The sequence below is a fragment of the Dasypus novemcinctus genome, chromosome 7 (genome assembly GCF_030445035.2).
Source record: "Dasypus novemcinctus isolate mDasNov1 chromosome 7, mDasNov1.1.hap2, whole genome shotgun sequence".
Taxonomy (NCBI): Eukaryota; Metazoa; Chordata; class Mammalia; order Cingulata; family Dasypodidae; genus Dasypus; species Dasypus novemcinctus.
This window is the reverse complement of record NC_080679.1, coordinates 13,150,495-13,167,782: the sequence shown is the minus strand read 5'-3', so window position 1 is coordinate 13,167,782 and position 17,288 is coordinate 13,150,495. Positions and strand designations below refer to the sequence as shown.

The 17,288-nt window shown below is 41.8% G+C and overlaps 1 protein-coding gene across 22 annotated transcripts in view; it reads left to right on the top strand.

Moving 5' to 3' along the window:
• The window catches only part of SP100 (SP100 nuclear antigen), a 100,809-nt gene that overhangs the window by 66,580 nt on the left and 16,941 nt on the right, over positions 1–17,288 (top strand). For 11 of the 22 annotated variants that reach the window (XM_058299914.2, XM_058299919.2, XM_058299910.2 and 8 more), the window contains 4 exons: positions 8,021–8,068; positions 9,245–9,349; positions 13,576–13,623; positions 16,297–16,401. In XM_058299914.2, the coding sequence (XP_058155897.1) occupies positions 8,021–8,068; positions 9,245–9,349; positions 13,576–13,623; positions 16,297–16,401 (306 nt within the window). The remainder of the gene's footprint in view (positions 1–8,020; positions 8,069–9,244; positions 9,350–13,575; positions 13,624–16,296; positions 16,402–17,288) is intronic. The other 11 variants (XM_071216061.1, XM_071216062.1, XM_071216059.1 and 8 more) reach the window with 3 other exon arrangements.

Below are 17,288 nucleotides of genomic sequence, written 5' to 3'. Positions count from 1 at the left end.
CAGAGAATAAGATGTATATTCTTATGAAATTTCCCAGTTTAGAATTTTGTCAAATCATATTCTTCATGTTAGTTTTACAGTACAGGATGCTCTCACTCCTTCCACAGCTGTGGTTTGAAGGGACTATCTGCTCATCTCTTGCTGTAATTCCTTTTGTTTTGTTACAAAGACGTACATTTTTAAAGTATGGGGTCTGGAATTTCATTGGTTAGCTTTATAAGAAAAGCTGGCCCTAGAGCTCAATTTTATTGGCAGAAATGGAGAAGGGCCTGAAAGTGATTTTACCTAAAGACAATGAAAAAGGATGCATATGGATTTTTTCTTTTACAGCCCCTCATCCTCATTACTTAAGTCAGAACCAGCTTGAGATCCCCTATCTTTTTATTTTTATATTTCTCTTTCTTCTCTTCTCCTAAATACATAATGTGAACGATTTGTTCAATATTTACATGAGGGTGCGGATGATGCCTTCTTTTAAGACTACAGCTTATATAATATTTTATAAGTAAGACCACTAGTTATAGGCTAATTACTATTCTCAGCATCATTAAAATGCTTTCTACATTTTTTCCTTTTATCTTCAAATATTGATGAGTCTTTTTGTACACTTTCCTTTTACTATACCTCATCCGTATGACCTCTTCACACTTCCCTTTTAATAGCTCTACTTACCCATTTCTCACTCTTAGTTCTTCCACAACTTTTCTTTCCTTGTAAATCAGGCCACATCTATGCTACAGACTGCTGAAACTGTCTTCCTTCAAAGTATCTGTTTTGGATGGGGAAAACAAACTTTGACTTTAGGACTACCCATAATTACTGGAGTAACACAGAGAGTTCGGTGGAATGGAAGGAAAAGCCCAGATTTGGGTGGTATAGGGATGTCCCCCCAAACAGGGGTATGGAAGGCTTCAACAGAGAGGGCGGGTCTTTGAAGAACATTGTCTAAGCTCGTGCTCCTCTGAAGAGTGGGCAGAATCTTACTGGCTGCAGATGAAGCTCTCATACCTGAGCCTATTCGGGCAGGACAAGATAAGGATAAGATGGTGAACCCAGAGCAGCTGAACTTTTGTGCTCTAAGTTTCACCTAGAAGCAAATGGCAAGAGTCTCATTTGGTATAGTCCAGGGTATGGTCTCAACACTGGTTCTCACTGACACATGTACTGGTTGACGTAACTCCACAACCCAGCAACTTTCCGTGCTAAATGCAAGGTGAATACTACCTTATTTTCCCACCATGATGAAGCAGAGAAGCACAAATTCTGCAAGTTTAGGCCAGTGTCATATCCCAAATTCTTGAAGAGTTTCCTCTTCTCTCTGACCATACTTCATATTGTTCAAGGTAAAAGGGACCAGCAACATAGGAAGTCCTTCCTCCCTGCTGTTTAGAAGGTAAGAAGAGATGCTGCATTGGAAGCAGTTAAGCCTTTGCAGCTTGGTGCTATTTTATCTTTAAGCATCCATAGTCAATATAATAGTAACCAAACCAGATTTCCAGGGCCATTATTTTCCAGTGGAACTCAGGTTTGTTAAATATTTTTTAGTGAATCCATTCCCCTCAAAGACAAACTAGAGCTCTCAGGTAGAACAGGACAGCAACTCACAACCACCAGAGAGCTTTCTAGAGGCACCCACTGGTGATTCCAATGATCATTAGGTAGGTTTTTTTTCTGATAGAAGGAGAATAGATTAGCAATCTCATTAAGCCTTTTAACTCAGTTTCGAACTTGGATGAATAAGCACAGGTAGATCCATATTTATGAGATAAAAATGACAATTTAATAATGAACACATGAGCAAAGTCAGAAGCAAAATTTTCCTGGGACATCCACAAGGGTTGAATGTAACATCTGGATGTATTAGTCCAGTTTCTACACAAATCTTGACCTGATAATTTTTCTCAGAATTCCATTTTGGGCAATATGGACAGTGGAGGTTTTACTGAATCTATAGGGCTTTATGAACCTATTACAAACACTCTTGTAAAGTATATGCCCCAGTTATTATTAATAGAAAAGCATATTCTGACTGTTCTCACTCATGCACCTGCTCCTGCCTGAAAGATTTAGACCATTCCTAAGGCCTTCCAATGAAAAACACTTTATCCGCAGGAAACTGAACTGAATATTTACTGAAAACCTCTCTCCCCAGAAGAAAACTCTTTTTGTCTTGATAGCTCTGCCCACAATCAAGAGGAAAAATGAAAATTTTATAGAAATTCCTGAAACTTACATCAAAATGGCTTACAAAGTGACAAGACCAATTATGGAAAAAAGATCCATGCCTTGATCTAATTTGCTAAATTTATGAATTCAAGGAAAACAGAAACCCAAAACCCTGTAATCATCCAACCATGAAAGTAAAAGTAAAAGTTAACCTAGAGAAGGAGAAACAAAATCACTGCATAGTGGAATGCAGGGAAACATCTTTATAGAGTTCTAAAAGAAAGTTTATGACCTTTGATTTCAATACCCAAACAAACTATGTTTTATTTGTAACAGAAAAGATATTTTTCAGATTTTCAGGACTTCAAGCTATCACCAAATTTTATTTAAAAATACTTACTAGTGGAAGTAATTCAGTAAATAAACACTGAATCAGAATGGAGAATTCAAGGAAAGGTAAAACAAAATGTACCAAAAACTATAGTGAACCCTAAACCTAAAGCATTAATAATTAAATCAAAATATTTTTTGATGATGCTTTTGTGAAAAATTCTTGAAAAGGAAGATGCAGAATATAAAAACTTTGCTCATTTATTGGACCAGATTATTTTAACAAAGCATGGAAATGGGAGGGGTGAAAGTACATGAAATTTTTATCTTACTACAGGGAAATAACATCAATATAGTAACAAATATGTTAGATAAAGATTTAAATATATTCTCTCTTAGGATAGAAATGGAATGTTGAATATCAGAATTGCTGGGAGGAAAATTGAAAGGCAAAAATAAATAAATAAATATGATTTTAGCAAAAATCATGAAAAGAAAGAAAACAACCAGAGAATGTAGTAAACAAAACTGGAAATATAATGGCAGGAAGAGCACAGAATAGCACTTACCACTGAATGTGAACGGGTTAAATTTTTCTATTTTAAGACCAATTACACTTCCATGAAGGTGTCAAGTATTGTTCCCAGCTCAGAACTTTCCTCTTTCCCTCGACATATATTGGTCTTCCTACAGAAATATATATGGCTTATTCCCTGACTTCTTTCCCATCTCTGCTCAAATGTTGACTTATTAGAAGTTTTTTTCTGATCCTTCTATATAAAGTAGCACTCACTCATTTTGCCCCACCCAACACACTTTGATTCTGGATTCTGCTTTATTTTTCATCATAGACTGACCACAGACTGTCATAGTGTATTTATTTCTTCATTGTTTGTCTCTCCACTGTAATACATGCTCTATGGAAGCAAGGATTGTGTTTTATTCACAATTGCATTCTTAACACCTAGAATAGTGGGTTGTTTCATAATAAGGGCCCAATAAATATTTGTTGAATGAATAAATTAAATGATTAAGTTGGTTAAAAAAGTCCATGAAAAGTTTAATCCAAATACATGATGTGTACAAAGTATATACTTAAAACAAAAACAAAAAACATTAAAAATAAAGAGATGGATAAAGAGATGCCAGAGGGAAGTGGATTTGGCTCAACAGATGGAGTGTGTGCCTACCACATGGAGGTCCAGGGTTCAAACCCAGGGCCTCCTGACCCGTGTGGTGAGCTGGCCCACGCACAATGCTGATGTGCACAAGGAGTGCCCTGCCACGCAGGGGTGTCCCCTGCATAGGGGAGCATCATGCACAAGGAGTGCGAAGGAGAGCTGCCCTGCAGAAAGAAAGCCCAGCCTGACCAGGTATGGCACCACCCACAAGGAGAGGTGAAGTAGCGAGATGACGCAACAAAAAGAAACACAGATTCCCAGTGTCACTGACAAAAATCCAAGCGGACATATAAGAACACACAGTGAATAGACACAGAGAGCAGACAGTGGGGTGGGGAGAGAGAAATAAATAAAAAATAAATCTTAAAAAAAAAAGATGCCAGAAATGACAAATTAGAAGATGGGTGAATTTTCATTGTTTTGTCATAGATAATAACCTGAGTAATCAATGTGGAAGGCTAATGCAGTTTCTCCCAGAACTTTTGTAGGTCTTATTTTGGTGGGAGTGAGACTCCCTCTAGACTGCAAGCCCTAAGTGGGATTCTTACCTGGAGGACTCTATAAGTTGACCATAAATGAGTGGCTCTACTAGTGTCACCATGAAGCAGGGTGTGAGCAACAGGTAGGGAGAGCAGTAGTGGAAGGGGAGGCTCTTCCCAGGAGCCTGGAACCTAAGATTTGAGGGGAACTGACTAAAAGCTGGTTCTCCAGTCAAGGTGAGTGAGCTGGTGTGCCTTGTCTGATGGTGGCCTGCAGTGATCATGTGATACATTCTGTGTATCTCCCATTGGCCTTGGGAAGGACAGCCCCCCTCCCCTGCACTGTGAAGGGAAACCCCATAAAGTGATTTTAATGGATTCCCCAGAATCAATGAGTGGAAGGAACTGTGGGCCATCTTCCTGAAGTTCATTTTAAGACCTTTTATACCTATTTCTAGGAATCAGCTCCTCACTCCTCCCACATAGAGGTTATGAAGTGCAAAGTCTCTTCCCTGTGCAATTTGAAGATTATTCTGGAGCTCCCCAGAGCTTCCCTTTCAGCTGCTATGAAGGAAAAATGAAGCAAGCAAAGGAGACAGATACCATCTCCAACTAGGCTGGCCCACTATGGTCCTGCTCTCCACTCAGCCAGTCCCTGCTCAAAGTCACAGACAAATTTCACAAATTATGAACACAATTACAGTCTAAGGTTCTTTCTCTGGCCACATAACTGCAAAGACATGATTTAGCTAGAAATCTCCTATTAGTACAGCAGAAGCAGTATGCTCTACCATCTCTCAGTAGCTGATGGTAGTCAACTTGCTTGGGAATTAAGACATTTGGATGGTCCTTCTACAAGGTCACACCATTGATATGGTCACCTCACCACTCCAGGTGGTCCTCTTTGGCAGAGTAACAAGAACAACCGGTCAAGCTCCCATCAAAGGGTCCCTACCATCTGTGGGAACCATGCTGCTTAATCATGCTTGATTCCCTTGCAGGCTCCCAGCTCAGACCTTCTGCCACTAAGCCCTTCTTACCACACCCTTCACCTTTATACTTTCATCATAGGGATGAATTCAATAATCTCTCCTTCATCACATCCCCAAGGACAGTACTCTCTCTCCTGCCTGGATCTCTTGCTTCTTTCTGCTTGGCTTGAGGGGAGGCATGGGACAATTATCTCCCAAGAAATGTTACCTTTTCTAACAGACCTGGAAGTAGAAGAGGGTTTCTGCTGACCAAGCCAGCCTCACTTCCCCTGCCTTGTTCCATGCAGCAAGGCTAACACCTTGCTTTAAGAGGTAGGAGTACTGGGCTTCTGTTGCATTATTCTTGGACATTAGGGCTTCTGCTGATACTGAGGAAACATAAAAGTCACTTAAACATCCTGATACAATTTTTTTTGCCCAGAATGGTTAGACCTAATTATTCACAAAATTAGTTTTGAATAACTTTTTTAGTTCTAAACGATTTTTAAATAACTCATTATTATTTAATAGGTTTCAAGACTGGGTATTAGCATTATTCAGTGGTTATTTAGGCTGGTGAGCCCAATAATAGTTAAATCTTACTTCACCAGACATTTTACTTCCTGGATGTGGGACAATACTCATGGTACTGGAGCATGTAACACACAAAGAACCATTGTCGGGGAACAGATGCTGCTCAAGTGGTTGAGTACCTGCTGCCCACATGGGAGGTCCTGGGTTCCATCCCCAGGGCTTCCTAAAAACAAACAAACAAACAAAAAACCACAACAAGCAAACAAATGAACAAACCAACTCAGGGCAGCAAAATAAACACACAAACACACAAAAAATTGTAAAGGAAAAGTCAGATGCACTTCATTACATAATATTTGTTCTTCATCCCAAATTTTACCATGCTAACAGCTGCTGGGCTGAAGAACAAGCTTCTTTTTTTTCCCCTGAAGTTGTTGGTCCTCTGTAGGTTTGGATGAAAGGTGAGTCTAACCCACCCACTAGCCCCAGAAGGATTTCAACAGAGGGAGGAGGGGGCGGCAAGAGAGTGTATGTTTGCCAGGAATGCATATTGCTGAACAAGTCTGGGGCAAGGGTTTTATCTGGCCAATTAACAGAAAAGGAGAGGCGGCGGACTTGGCCAGGGGTTAGGGCGCCCGTCTACCACATGGGAGTTCCGCGGTTCAAATCCCGGGCATCCTTGACCCGTGTGGAGCTGGCCCATGCGCAGTGCTGATGCACGCAAGGAGTGCCGTGCCACGCAGGGGTGTCCCCATGTAGGGGAGCCCCACGCGCAAGGAGTGCGCCCCGTAAGGAGAGTTGCCCAGCAGGAGAGAAAGTGCAGCCTGCCCAAGAATGGCACCGCCCCACACGGAGAGCTGACACAACAAGATGATGCAACAAAAAGAAACACAGATTCCCATGCCGCTGACGACAACAGAAGCGGACAAAGAAGATGCAGCAAATAGACACAGAGAACAGACAACCTGGGTGGGGGGGAAGGGGAGAGAAATAAATAAATAAATCTTTTTAAAAAACAACAGAAAAGGAGAGCAGGCAGAGCGGGATTGTCGGGGTTCTTAATCGGAAGGGGGTCTTGAACCTTGCAGGAGGAGAAGGAGAAGGAGCAAGAGAGTAGAGCAGGTCAGCTTTCCTCCGCACACTTACCCCTTCGGCATCATGAGTGGCAGGAGAGGAGAGTCCCCCGAGAGCCACACCTGTGAGAGAGAACTTCTACCCCGGGCGGCCACACCCACTACTCTACCTGACCCAATACGGTCTTGGAGTTGACCAACCTAGAGCTTTTCACTAAGAGATGGGCAAAGAGTAACAAGAAAGCTTCATCTCTTTCCTTGAGGTCTACATTTTCTCCATTTTCCTTGTTTCTCCTTCACCTTTTGTATCCATAGTCAAGCTTACAATTTTTTGTGCAAGTTTAGTAATCTCTCCTCTCAAAACGCTCTTCTATAATCTTGATAAACTCTCTCAGGGTAACATCTTAATGGGTAGAACCAACTGCTCTTGGGAAGTGATTCCTCTAGGGCAGTCTTCACTGGGTTAGTTGTGAAGCCCTTGGTCATTTTCCCCACCTTTTTTAGCACAAAAGTCTTCACTCAGTTTCACCTTTGTAGCAGCTACCTGGCTGATGAAGCCCTTGGTGAGGTTTCCCTTGAGGCCTTATATCACTGCCTTTTATCACTGTCTCATCACCAAAGGAAAGACGTAATGCCTCTATTAACTTGCTTGTGTATCAGTTTCATCACCTGTAAAATGAGAATAATATCCATCCCTATTGGATAGATTTGCTCCAAGGATGGAGTAAGTTAATACAAGTTAAATTCTAAGAACAGTTCCTGGTATACAATAAGCACGCAACAGATTTTCATTTTCATTATTGTTCTCACCCTGTTGCTTGCAAAATTTCTCATCCACTGTTTCAAGCTTATTTGGAATGATTTAAGTAATTAATAAATGAAATATAGGATAGGTCTTAGTTAAACATCTGCTTTATAACTAAGTCTAGAGGGATCAGGTTTGTAGCTAATATAGCTTACACGCCAAATCCAGCACACTGCCTGATTTTTGTAAATAAAGTTTTATTGGGTCACAGCCATGTCCATGCATTTACATATTATTTATGACTGCCTCATACTACAACGGCCAAATTAAAAGTTGTGACAGAGACTATGGTCTGTAAAACCTAAAAGATTTACTATCTGCCCCTTTACAGAAAAAGTTGCCAATTCCTAGTATTTGATATTTTTAAGTACCAAATGGGTCCTTGAAAATTTACCCATGAATGTGGTTTTGGTAAAACATTACTGTTTGCGATGCAGTATTATAAATAAGAGAAATTTATATTATTTTTCTACTTTCACAGAGAGAAAGAGAATCTACAGTGTACATCTAAGAAAAGTCCAAAAAAGAGGTAAAAAGAAGTAATTACTATACTTTTAAGAATTAAACGTTGAAATTCTTACTCTATACTCTGTGTTCTGACTGACAAATCAATTTCATTAGTTGCCTGACAGAGTGGCACCAAAGTTAGAACATTCATCAGCATCAGACAATTTTGACAACATGGCAGGGTGGTGATGGCACCTGCCCCACTGATTTGCTAGCTGTATGGGAGAGGACTCAGGACCCGTTGCATTGCACTGACAACTTCTGAGGAGGGAAATATAAAGAAAAATGCATAAAGTGTGTGACCCATGTGATATTTAGTTGTCCCTCCTCATGTCCAAATGAGAGCACAGGTGGCCCGCCGTGGGGTCCTGGGTGGCAATACAGGCCTGTGCTCTAATTCCTATACTGCTTTGGACTGAGCAACATTTCCTGTCTTTTGACCTTTTTCCCTCAATTTCTTCATGTGTAAGGGAAGCGGGAGTGGACCGGATGCACTGCTCTCCTGGTCCCACCCCAGTTCTAATATTCTGGGTATATCTGAGCTGGACTTGGAAGGACCATGGCCAGCCTTTCCTTGCCCATCCCGGGGAGAAGCCAAGGCCAGGTGTCTTTCATGGGTCCCGTCACCATGGCTGGCAGGTCAGCAGCAGCTGCTCCTGCTGCTGCAGTTCATAGAAGACCTTCAGGGCCTGCGTCGGTGGAATCAGATCCTCAGTGCATCCCACTCAAAGGGTGTGCAAGGACCCTCTCGCTGAACAAGCCTCAGGGAGAATTTGTACAAAATGTACCAGAAACTATAATGAACCCTAACCTAAAACATTAATAATTAAATCAAAATATTTTTTGATGATGCTTTTGTGAAAAATTCTTGAAAAGGAAGATGTGGAATATAAAAACTTTACTCATTTATTGGTCCAGATTATTTTAAGAAAGCATGTAAATGGGAGGGGCAAAAGAGGGAGGTGAAAGTGCCTCAAAATTTATCTTAAAACCGGGAAATAACATCAATACAGTATCAAATATGTCAGATAAAGATTTAAATATATTCTCTCTTAGGATAGAAATGGAATGTTGAACATCAGAATCGCTAGGAGGAAAATTGAAAGGGAAAAAATAATGCATGATTTTAGCAAAAATCAGGAAAAGAAACAAAGGAAACAAGCAGAGAATGTAGTAAGTAAAACTCAAAATGTAATAGCAGGAGCGCCGCAGAGTGCCGCCCAGTCTGCCAGTGCTGCCAAGTCTGCCAGTGCCGTGGAGTGCCGCCTAGCCCGCCAGCACCGTGGAAAGCTGACTCAGCAAGGTGACACCACAAAAAAAGGGGAGATAAGCAAAAACACAGAAGGAGTGGCAGGAGTAAAATATATATATATATATATATATATATATATATATATATAATGGCAGGAGGAACACAGAATAGCACTTACCACAATGAATGTGAATGGGCTAGATTTTTCTTTTTAAGATCAATTACTCTTCTATGAAGAGTAATTCAATTACTCTTCTATGTTCCCAGCTCAGGACTCTGCTCTTTCCCTCGACATAATTGGACTTCTTACAGAGATATATATGGCTTACTTCCTGACTTCTTTCACCTCTCTGCTCAAATGTGGACTTACTAGAAGTTTTTTTCTGATCTTTCTCTGTAAAGTACTACTCACTCATTTTGCCTCACCCAACACACTTTGATTCCAGATTCTGCTTTATTTTTCATCATAGACTGACCACAGACTGTCATAGTGTATTTATTTCTTCATCGTTTGTCTCTCCACTATAATAAATGCTCTGTGGAAGCAAGGACATTGTTTTATTCACAACTGCATTCTCAACACCTAGAATAGTGGGTTGTTTCATAATAAGGGACCAATAAATGTTTGTTGAATCAGTAAATTAAATGATTAAGTTGATTTAAAAAGTCCATGAAAAGTTTAATCCAAATACATGATGTGTACAAAACATACTTAAAGCAAAAACAAAAACTTTAATTAAAAATAAAGAAATGGATAAAGAGATGCCAGAAATGACAAATTAGAAGATGGGTAAATTTTCATTGTTTTGCCATGGATAATAGCCTGAGTAATCAATGTGGAAGGCTAATACAGTTTCTCCCAGAACTTCTGTAGGTCTTATTTTGGTGGGGGTGAGACTCCCTCTACACTGCATGCCCTAAGTGGGATTCTTACTTGGAGGACTGTATAAGTTGACCATAAATGAGTGGTTCTACTGGTGTCACCATGAAGCAGGGTGTAAGCAACAAGTGGGGAGAGCAGTGGTGGAAGGGGAGGCTCTTCCCAGGAGCCTGGAGCCTAAAATTTGAGGGGAACTGACTAAAAGCTGGTTCTCCAGTCAAGGTGAGTGAGCTGGTGCACCTTGTCTGATGGTGGCCTGCAATGATCATGTGATACATTCTGTGTATCTCCCGCTAGACTTGGGAAGGGCCATGGACAGTTCCACTCCCTTGTACCATGAAGGGAAACCCCATAGAGTGACTTTAATGGATTCCCCAGAGTCAATGACTGGAAGGAACTGTGAGCCATCTTCCTGAAGTTCATTTTAAGACCTTTTATACCTATTTCTAGGAATCAGCTCCTTTCTTTTCCCACATAGAGGTTATGAAGTGCAAAGTCTCTTCCCTGTGCAATTTGAAGATTATCCTGAAGCTCCCCAGAGCTTCTCTTTTTACCAGGAGAAAGCTGCTGTGAGGAAAAAATAAAGCAAACAGAGAAGACAGATACCGTCTCCAGTCAGGCTGGCCCACTATGGTCCTCCTCTCCACTCAGCCAGTCCCTGCTCAAATTATGGACACAGTTACAGTCTAAGACTCTTTCTCTGGGCACATAACTGCAAGACATGATTTCATTTGAAATCTCCTATTAGTTCAGCAGAAGCAGTATGCCCTACCACCTCTCAGTAGCTGATGGTAGCCAACTTGCTTGGGAATTAAGACATTTGGATGGTCCTTCTACAAGGTCACAGCATTGATATGGTCACCTCTCCACTCCAGGTGGTCCTCTTTGGCAGTTAACAAGAACAACCAGTCCAGCTCCCATCAACAGGGTCCCACCGTCCCTGGGAACCATGCTGCTTAATCATGCTTGATTCCCTTGCAGGTTCCCAGCTCAGCCTTTCTGTCACTAAGCCTTTCTCACCACAACCTTCACCTTTATCCTTTCATCTCAGGAATGAATTCAATAGTCTCTCCTTCTCTCACATTCCCAAGGACAGAGCTCTCTCTCTTGCCGGCATCTCTTGCTTCCTTCTACTTGGCTTGAGGGGAGGCACTGAACAATTATCTCCCAAGAAATGTAACCTTTTCCAATAGGCATGGAGGTAGAAGAGGACTTCTGCTGGTGGAGCCAGCCTCACTTCCCCTCCCTTGTTCTGTGCAGCAAGGCTAACACCTTGCTTTATGCGGCTTCTGTTGAATTATTCTTGGACTTTGGGGCTTCTGCTGATACTCTGAGGAAACATAAAAGTCACTTAAACATGCTGATACAATTTTTCTTTTTGCCCAGAATGGTAAGGCCCTACTATTCACAAAATTAGTTTTCAATAACTTTTTTAAATTTTAAATAACCCATTATTATTTATTAGGGGTCAAGGTAGGGTGTTAGCATTATTAGGTGGTCATTTAGACTGCTGGGCCCAAGAATAGGTAAATCTTACTTCACCAGACATTTTAATTCCTGGATGTGGAACAATACTCATGGTGCTGGAGCATGTAACACACAAAGAACCATTGTTGGGGACCAGATGCTGCTCAAGTGGTTGAGTGCCTGCTGCCCACATGGGAGGTCCTGGGTTCCATCCCCAGGGCCTCCTAAAAACAAACAAACAAAAAAACACAACAAGGAAACAAATGAACAAACCAACTCAAGGCAGCAAAACAAACACACAAACAAAAACTTGTAGAAGAAAATTCATATGTACCTTATTACATAAAATCTGTTCTTCATCCCAAATTTTACCATGCTAACAGCTGCTGGGCTGAAGAACAAGCTTCTTTTTTTTCCCCTGAAGTTGTTGGTCCTCTGTAGGTTTGGATGAAAGGTGAGTCCAACCCACCCACTAGCCCCAGAAGGATTTCAACAGAGGGAGGAGGGGGCGGCAAGAGAGTGTATGTTTGCCAGGAATGCGTATTGCTGAACAAACCTAGGTGAAGGCCAGGGCCAGGGCTTCATCTGGCCAATTTACAGAAAAGGAGAGCAGGCAGAGCGGGATTGTCGGGGTTCTTAATCGGAAGGGGGTCTTGAACCTTGCAGGAGGAGAAGGAGAAGGAGCAAGAGAGTAGAGCAGGTCAGCTTTCCTCCGCACACTTACCCCTTCGGCATCATGAGTGGCAGGAGAGGAGAGTCCCCCGAGAGCCACACCTGTGAGAGAGAACTTCTACCCCGGGCGGCCACACCCACTACTCTACCTGACCCAATACGGTCTTGGAGTTGACCAACCTAGAGCTTTTCACTAAGAGATGGGCAAAGAGCGACAAGAAAGCTTCATCTCTCTCCTTGAGGTCTACATTTTCTCTATTTTCCTTGTTTCTCCTTCACCTTTTGTATCCATAGTCGAGCTTACAATTTTTTGTGCAAGTTTAGTAATCTCTCCTCTCAAAACGCTCTTCTATAATCTTGACAAACTCTCTCAGGGTAACATCTTAATGGGTAGAACCAACTGCTCTTGGGAAGTGATTCCTCTAGGGCAGTCTTCACTGGGTTAGTTGTGAAGCCCTTGGTCATTTTCCCCACCTTTTTTAGCACAAAAGTCTTCACTCAGTTTCACCTTTGTAGCAGCTACCTGGCTGATGAAGCCCTTGGTGAGGTTTCCCTTGAGGCCTTATATCACTGCCTTTTATCTCTGTCTCATCACCAAAGGAAAGACGTAATGCCTCTATTAACTTGCTTGTGTATCAGTTTCATCACCTGTAAAATGAGAATAATATCCATCCCTATTGGATAGATTTGCTCCAAGGATGGAGTAAGTTAATACAAGTTAAATTCTAAGGACAGTTCCTGGTATACAATAAGCACGCAACAGATTTTCATTTTCATTATTGTTCTCACGCTGTTGCTTGGAAAATTCCTCATTCAAGCTTATTTGGAATGATTTAGGTAATTAATAAATGAAATATAGGATGGGTCTTAGTTAAGCATCTACTTTATACCTAAGTCTAGAGGGATGAGATTTGTAGCTAAAGAAAACCCACACGCCAAATCCAGCACACTGCCTGATTTTTGTAAATAAAGTTTTATTGGGTCACAGCCATGTCCATGCATTTACATATTATTTATGACTGCCTCATACTACAATGGCCAAGTTAAAAGTTGTGACGGAGACTATGGTCTGTAAAACCTAAAAGATTTACTATCTGCCCCTTTACAGAAAAAGTTGCCAATTCCTAGTATTTGATATTTTTAAGTACCAAATGGGTCCTTGAAAATTTACCCATGAATGTGGTTTTGGTAAAACATTACTGTTTGCAGTGCAATATTATAAATAAGAGAAATTTATATTATTTTTCTACTTTCACAGAGAGAAAGAGAATCTACAGTGCACATCTAAGAAAAGTCCGAAAAAGAGGTAAAAAAAGTAATTACTATACTTTTAAGAATTAAACGTTGAAATTCTTACTCTATACTCTGTGTTCTGACTGACAAATCAATTTCATTAGTTGCCTGACAGAGTGGCACCAAAGTTAGAACATTCATCAGCATCAGACAATTTTGACAACATGGCAGGGTGGTGATGGCACCTGCCCCACTGATTTGCTAGCTGTATGGGAGAGGACTCAGGGCCCGTTGCATTGCACTGACAACTTCTGAGGAGGGAAATATAAAGAAAAATGCATAAAGTGTGTGACCCATGTGATATTTAGTTGTCCCTCCTCATGTCCAAATGAGAGCACAGGTGGCCCGCCGTGGGGTCCTGGGTGGCAATACAGGCCTGTGCTCTAATTCCTATACTGCTTTGGACTGAGCAACATTTCCTGTCTTTTGACCTTTTTCCCTCAATTTCTTCATGTGTAAGGGAAGCGGGAGTGGACCGGATGCACTGCTCTCCTGGTCCCACCCCAGTTCTAATATTCTGGGTATATCTGAGCTGGACTTGGAAGGACCATGGCCAGCCTTTCCTTGCCCATCCCGGGGAGAAGCCAAGGCCAGGTGTCTTTCATGGGTCCCGTCACCATGGCTGGCAGGTCAGCAGCAGCTGCTCCTGCTGCTGCAGTTCATAGAAGACCTTCAGGGCCTGCGTCGGTGGAATCAGATCCTCAGTGCATCCCACTCAAAGGGTGTGCAAGGACCCTCTCCCTGAGCAGTTTTCACGTTCTTCTAGTGCAGGGGTTCTTAACCTTTTTTGTTCCACCTACCCCTTTGCCAGTCAGGTGAAAACCGCTGACCCCTTCCTAAGTCCACACTATACTGTGTATTATTTAGTAGATCTACCACACCTGCACCAACACAAGAAGAATGTTTTTTTTGACTTTTGATTCAAGCTCATGGACCCCTTGATAAGAACCCTGGTCTAGAACCTCCTGAACTTCCCTTTCTGCCACAGAGATAGTTCACCTGCAGGAGAAGTGAAGCTGAGCAGAGAGCAGGGCGGGACGAGGGCCAGCGCCCCTGAGAGGCGCCGCCTTGCTCTCCAGCTCTCTGTCCTCCAGGCTGTGCCACACATGGAGACATAACACTCAAATTGAAGGTATTGCGGATGTTTTTCTCGAACCGTATCTGCAAAGTAATAACATGAATAGAGCTGGCCCTTCAAAACATCAGGAGGACATAATGCTAAAAATAAACCAGACACAAATAGTCAAATACTGCTTGGTTCCAGTTATATAAAATATCTAGAATAATCAAATAGTTTAGAGGTAACCAGGGGCCATGGAGGAGGAACTGGGGGTCGTGGTGGTGGTATTGCTTAATGAATAAAGACTTGCTCTCTGAGGTGATAAGAACGTTTGGATAATGGCTGCTGGTAGTGGTACGGTGGCACAACATCATACGTGTAATTTTTTTTAAGATTTATTTTTTATTTCTTTCTCTCCCCCCCACCCCCAGTTGTCTGCTCTCTGTGTCCATTTGCTGTGTGTTCTTCTGTGTCTGCTTGCATTCTTGTCAGTGGCACTGGGAATCTGTGTCTCTTTTTATTGCATTGTCTTGCTGCATCAGCTCTCCATGTGTGCAGTGCCACTCCTGGGCAAGCTGCACTTTTTGTCATGCAGGCCGGCTCTCCATGTGGGGTGCACTCCTTGCGTGTGGGACTCCCCTATGTGGGGGATACCCCTGCGTGGCATGGCACTCCTTGCGCACATCAGCACTGTGCATGGGCCAGCTCACCACACAGGTCAGGAGGCCCTGGGTTTGAACCCTGGACCTCCCATATGGTAGGCAGATGCTCTGTCAGTTGAGCCACACCTGCTTCCCTATAAGTGTAATTAATACCACTGAGTTATACACTTAAAAATAGTTAGAATTTCAAAATTTGTGTTACATATACGTTACCCAATAAAAATTTTTTAAAATCACCATGTAATAGGTAGCAGTGGGCAACTAAATTGACCGTTCAGATCCTTCATTGCAAGGCTTTTGCATAGGATTTTAAAGGGTAGAAGTGGAGAAAGACATTGTTATATGGATCTAATCTGCCATAAAATAAATACCTTGAAATGTAACTATTTCATTTCTTTCAGTACATTTTAAATTATAAAAGAGGGATCCCAAAATGTGGAGAAAGGGAAGCGGACTTGGCCCAGTGGATAGGGTGTCCGTCTACCACATGGGAGGTCCGCGGTTCAAACCCCGGGCCTACTTGACCCATGTGGAGCTGGCCCATGCGCAGTGCTGATGCGTGCAAGGAGTGCCCTGCCACACAGGGGTGTCCCCGGGTAGGAGATCCCCACGCGCAAGGACTGCACCCCGCAAGGAGAGCTGCCCAGTGTGAAACGAAGTTCAGCCTGCCCAGGAATGGCGCCGCACACACAGAGAGCTGACACAACAAGATGATGCAACAAAAAGAAACACAGATTCCCGTGCTGCTGACAACAACAGATGAGGACAAAGAAAAACACACAGCAAATAGACACAGAGAACAGACAACTGGGGCGGGGCGGGGCGGGGCGGGGCGGGGGATGGAAGGGGAGAGGAATAAAAAAACAAATAAATAAATCTTTTTTAAAAGTGTGGAGAAAGAGGGGAGAGAAATAGGACATAATTATAGAGGAAAACAGAATGAATAAAAAATGCTGTCTTTCAGTTCCAAGATTTCTTAGAGCTGAAAATATGAATTTCCATTCTTCTGAACTTCCTGTGGCCTGTGGTAAGCTGAAGGGGATCCTCTATAAGCAGATAATTAAACAAGGTGAGTTTCACGGTCTTTTTCAACTGGAAAATACCCTTGTGAATAACGTACTGTCAGGGGGTTGGCAACCCAGTTAGCTGAAGAAATGATGGCATCCCCACACTTTTAAAATTCATGAAATGCATGTGGAACGGTGTTCAATATCTTTAGTAAAAATTAGGGAAATGCAAGTCAAAATCATGATGAGATAACACTTCACATCCACTAGAATGGACATAATTTAAAAAAAAAAAAAAAAGGAAAAGTAAAGAAAATAACAAAAGCTGGCCAGAATGTGGAGAAACTGGAGCCCTCCTTCATGTTCATGGCTGATAGGAACGCAAATGGTTCCATTTTTATGGAAAACAATTTGCTATTTCCTCCGAAAGTTAACATATGCATTTGTATTGCAAGAAATGTACCAACTGATGCAAGATGTTAATAATAGGGTGGTATTGGGAACTCTGGGTTTCATGCATGATTTTTCTGTAAACCTACAACTCCTCTAATTAAAAAATTATACAAAATAATTTTTAAAAAGTTAATGTACGTATTTGAGAAATTCAGGCACAAACACATCCTTCATGGCCCCACCCCCTGTAATATCAGTCTTCTGCTAAGTGTGAATAAGATTTAGAATCAGAAAACCTGGATTCAAGTTTCAATCATACCAAAAGTTAAGAATCTGTTTCATCTGCAACAAGATTCTCAGTCTCACTGATCCTGAACTTCCTCCTGCATAAAATAGGAATAAATAATAAAATTTGCCTCGTTGTATTTTTGTGAGAAAAAAATTGATAATAGATGTAAAATACGCTGTAAATTATCATTGTTAAAGCACAGTAGTAATGTTTGCCTGTTATGATTGATCCTCCCTCCCAAAATATACACCTTCTGGCATCAAGAAG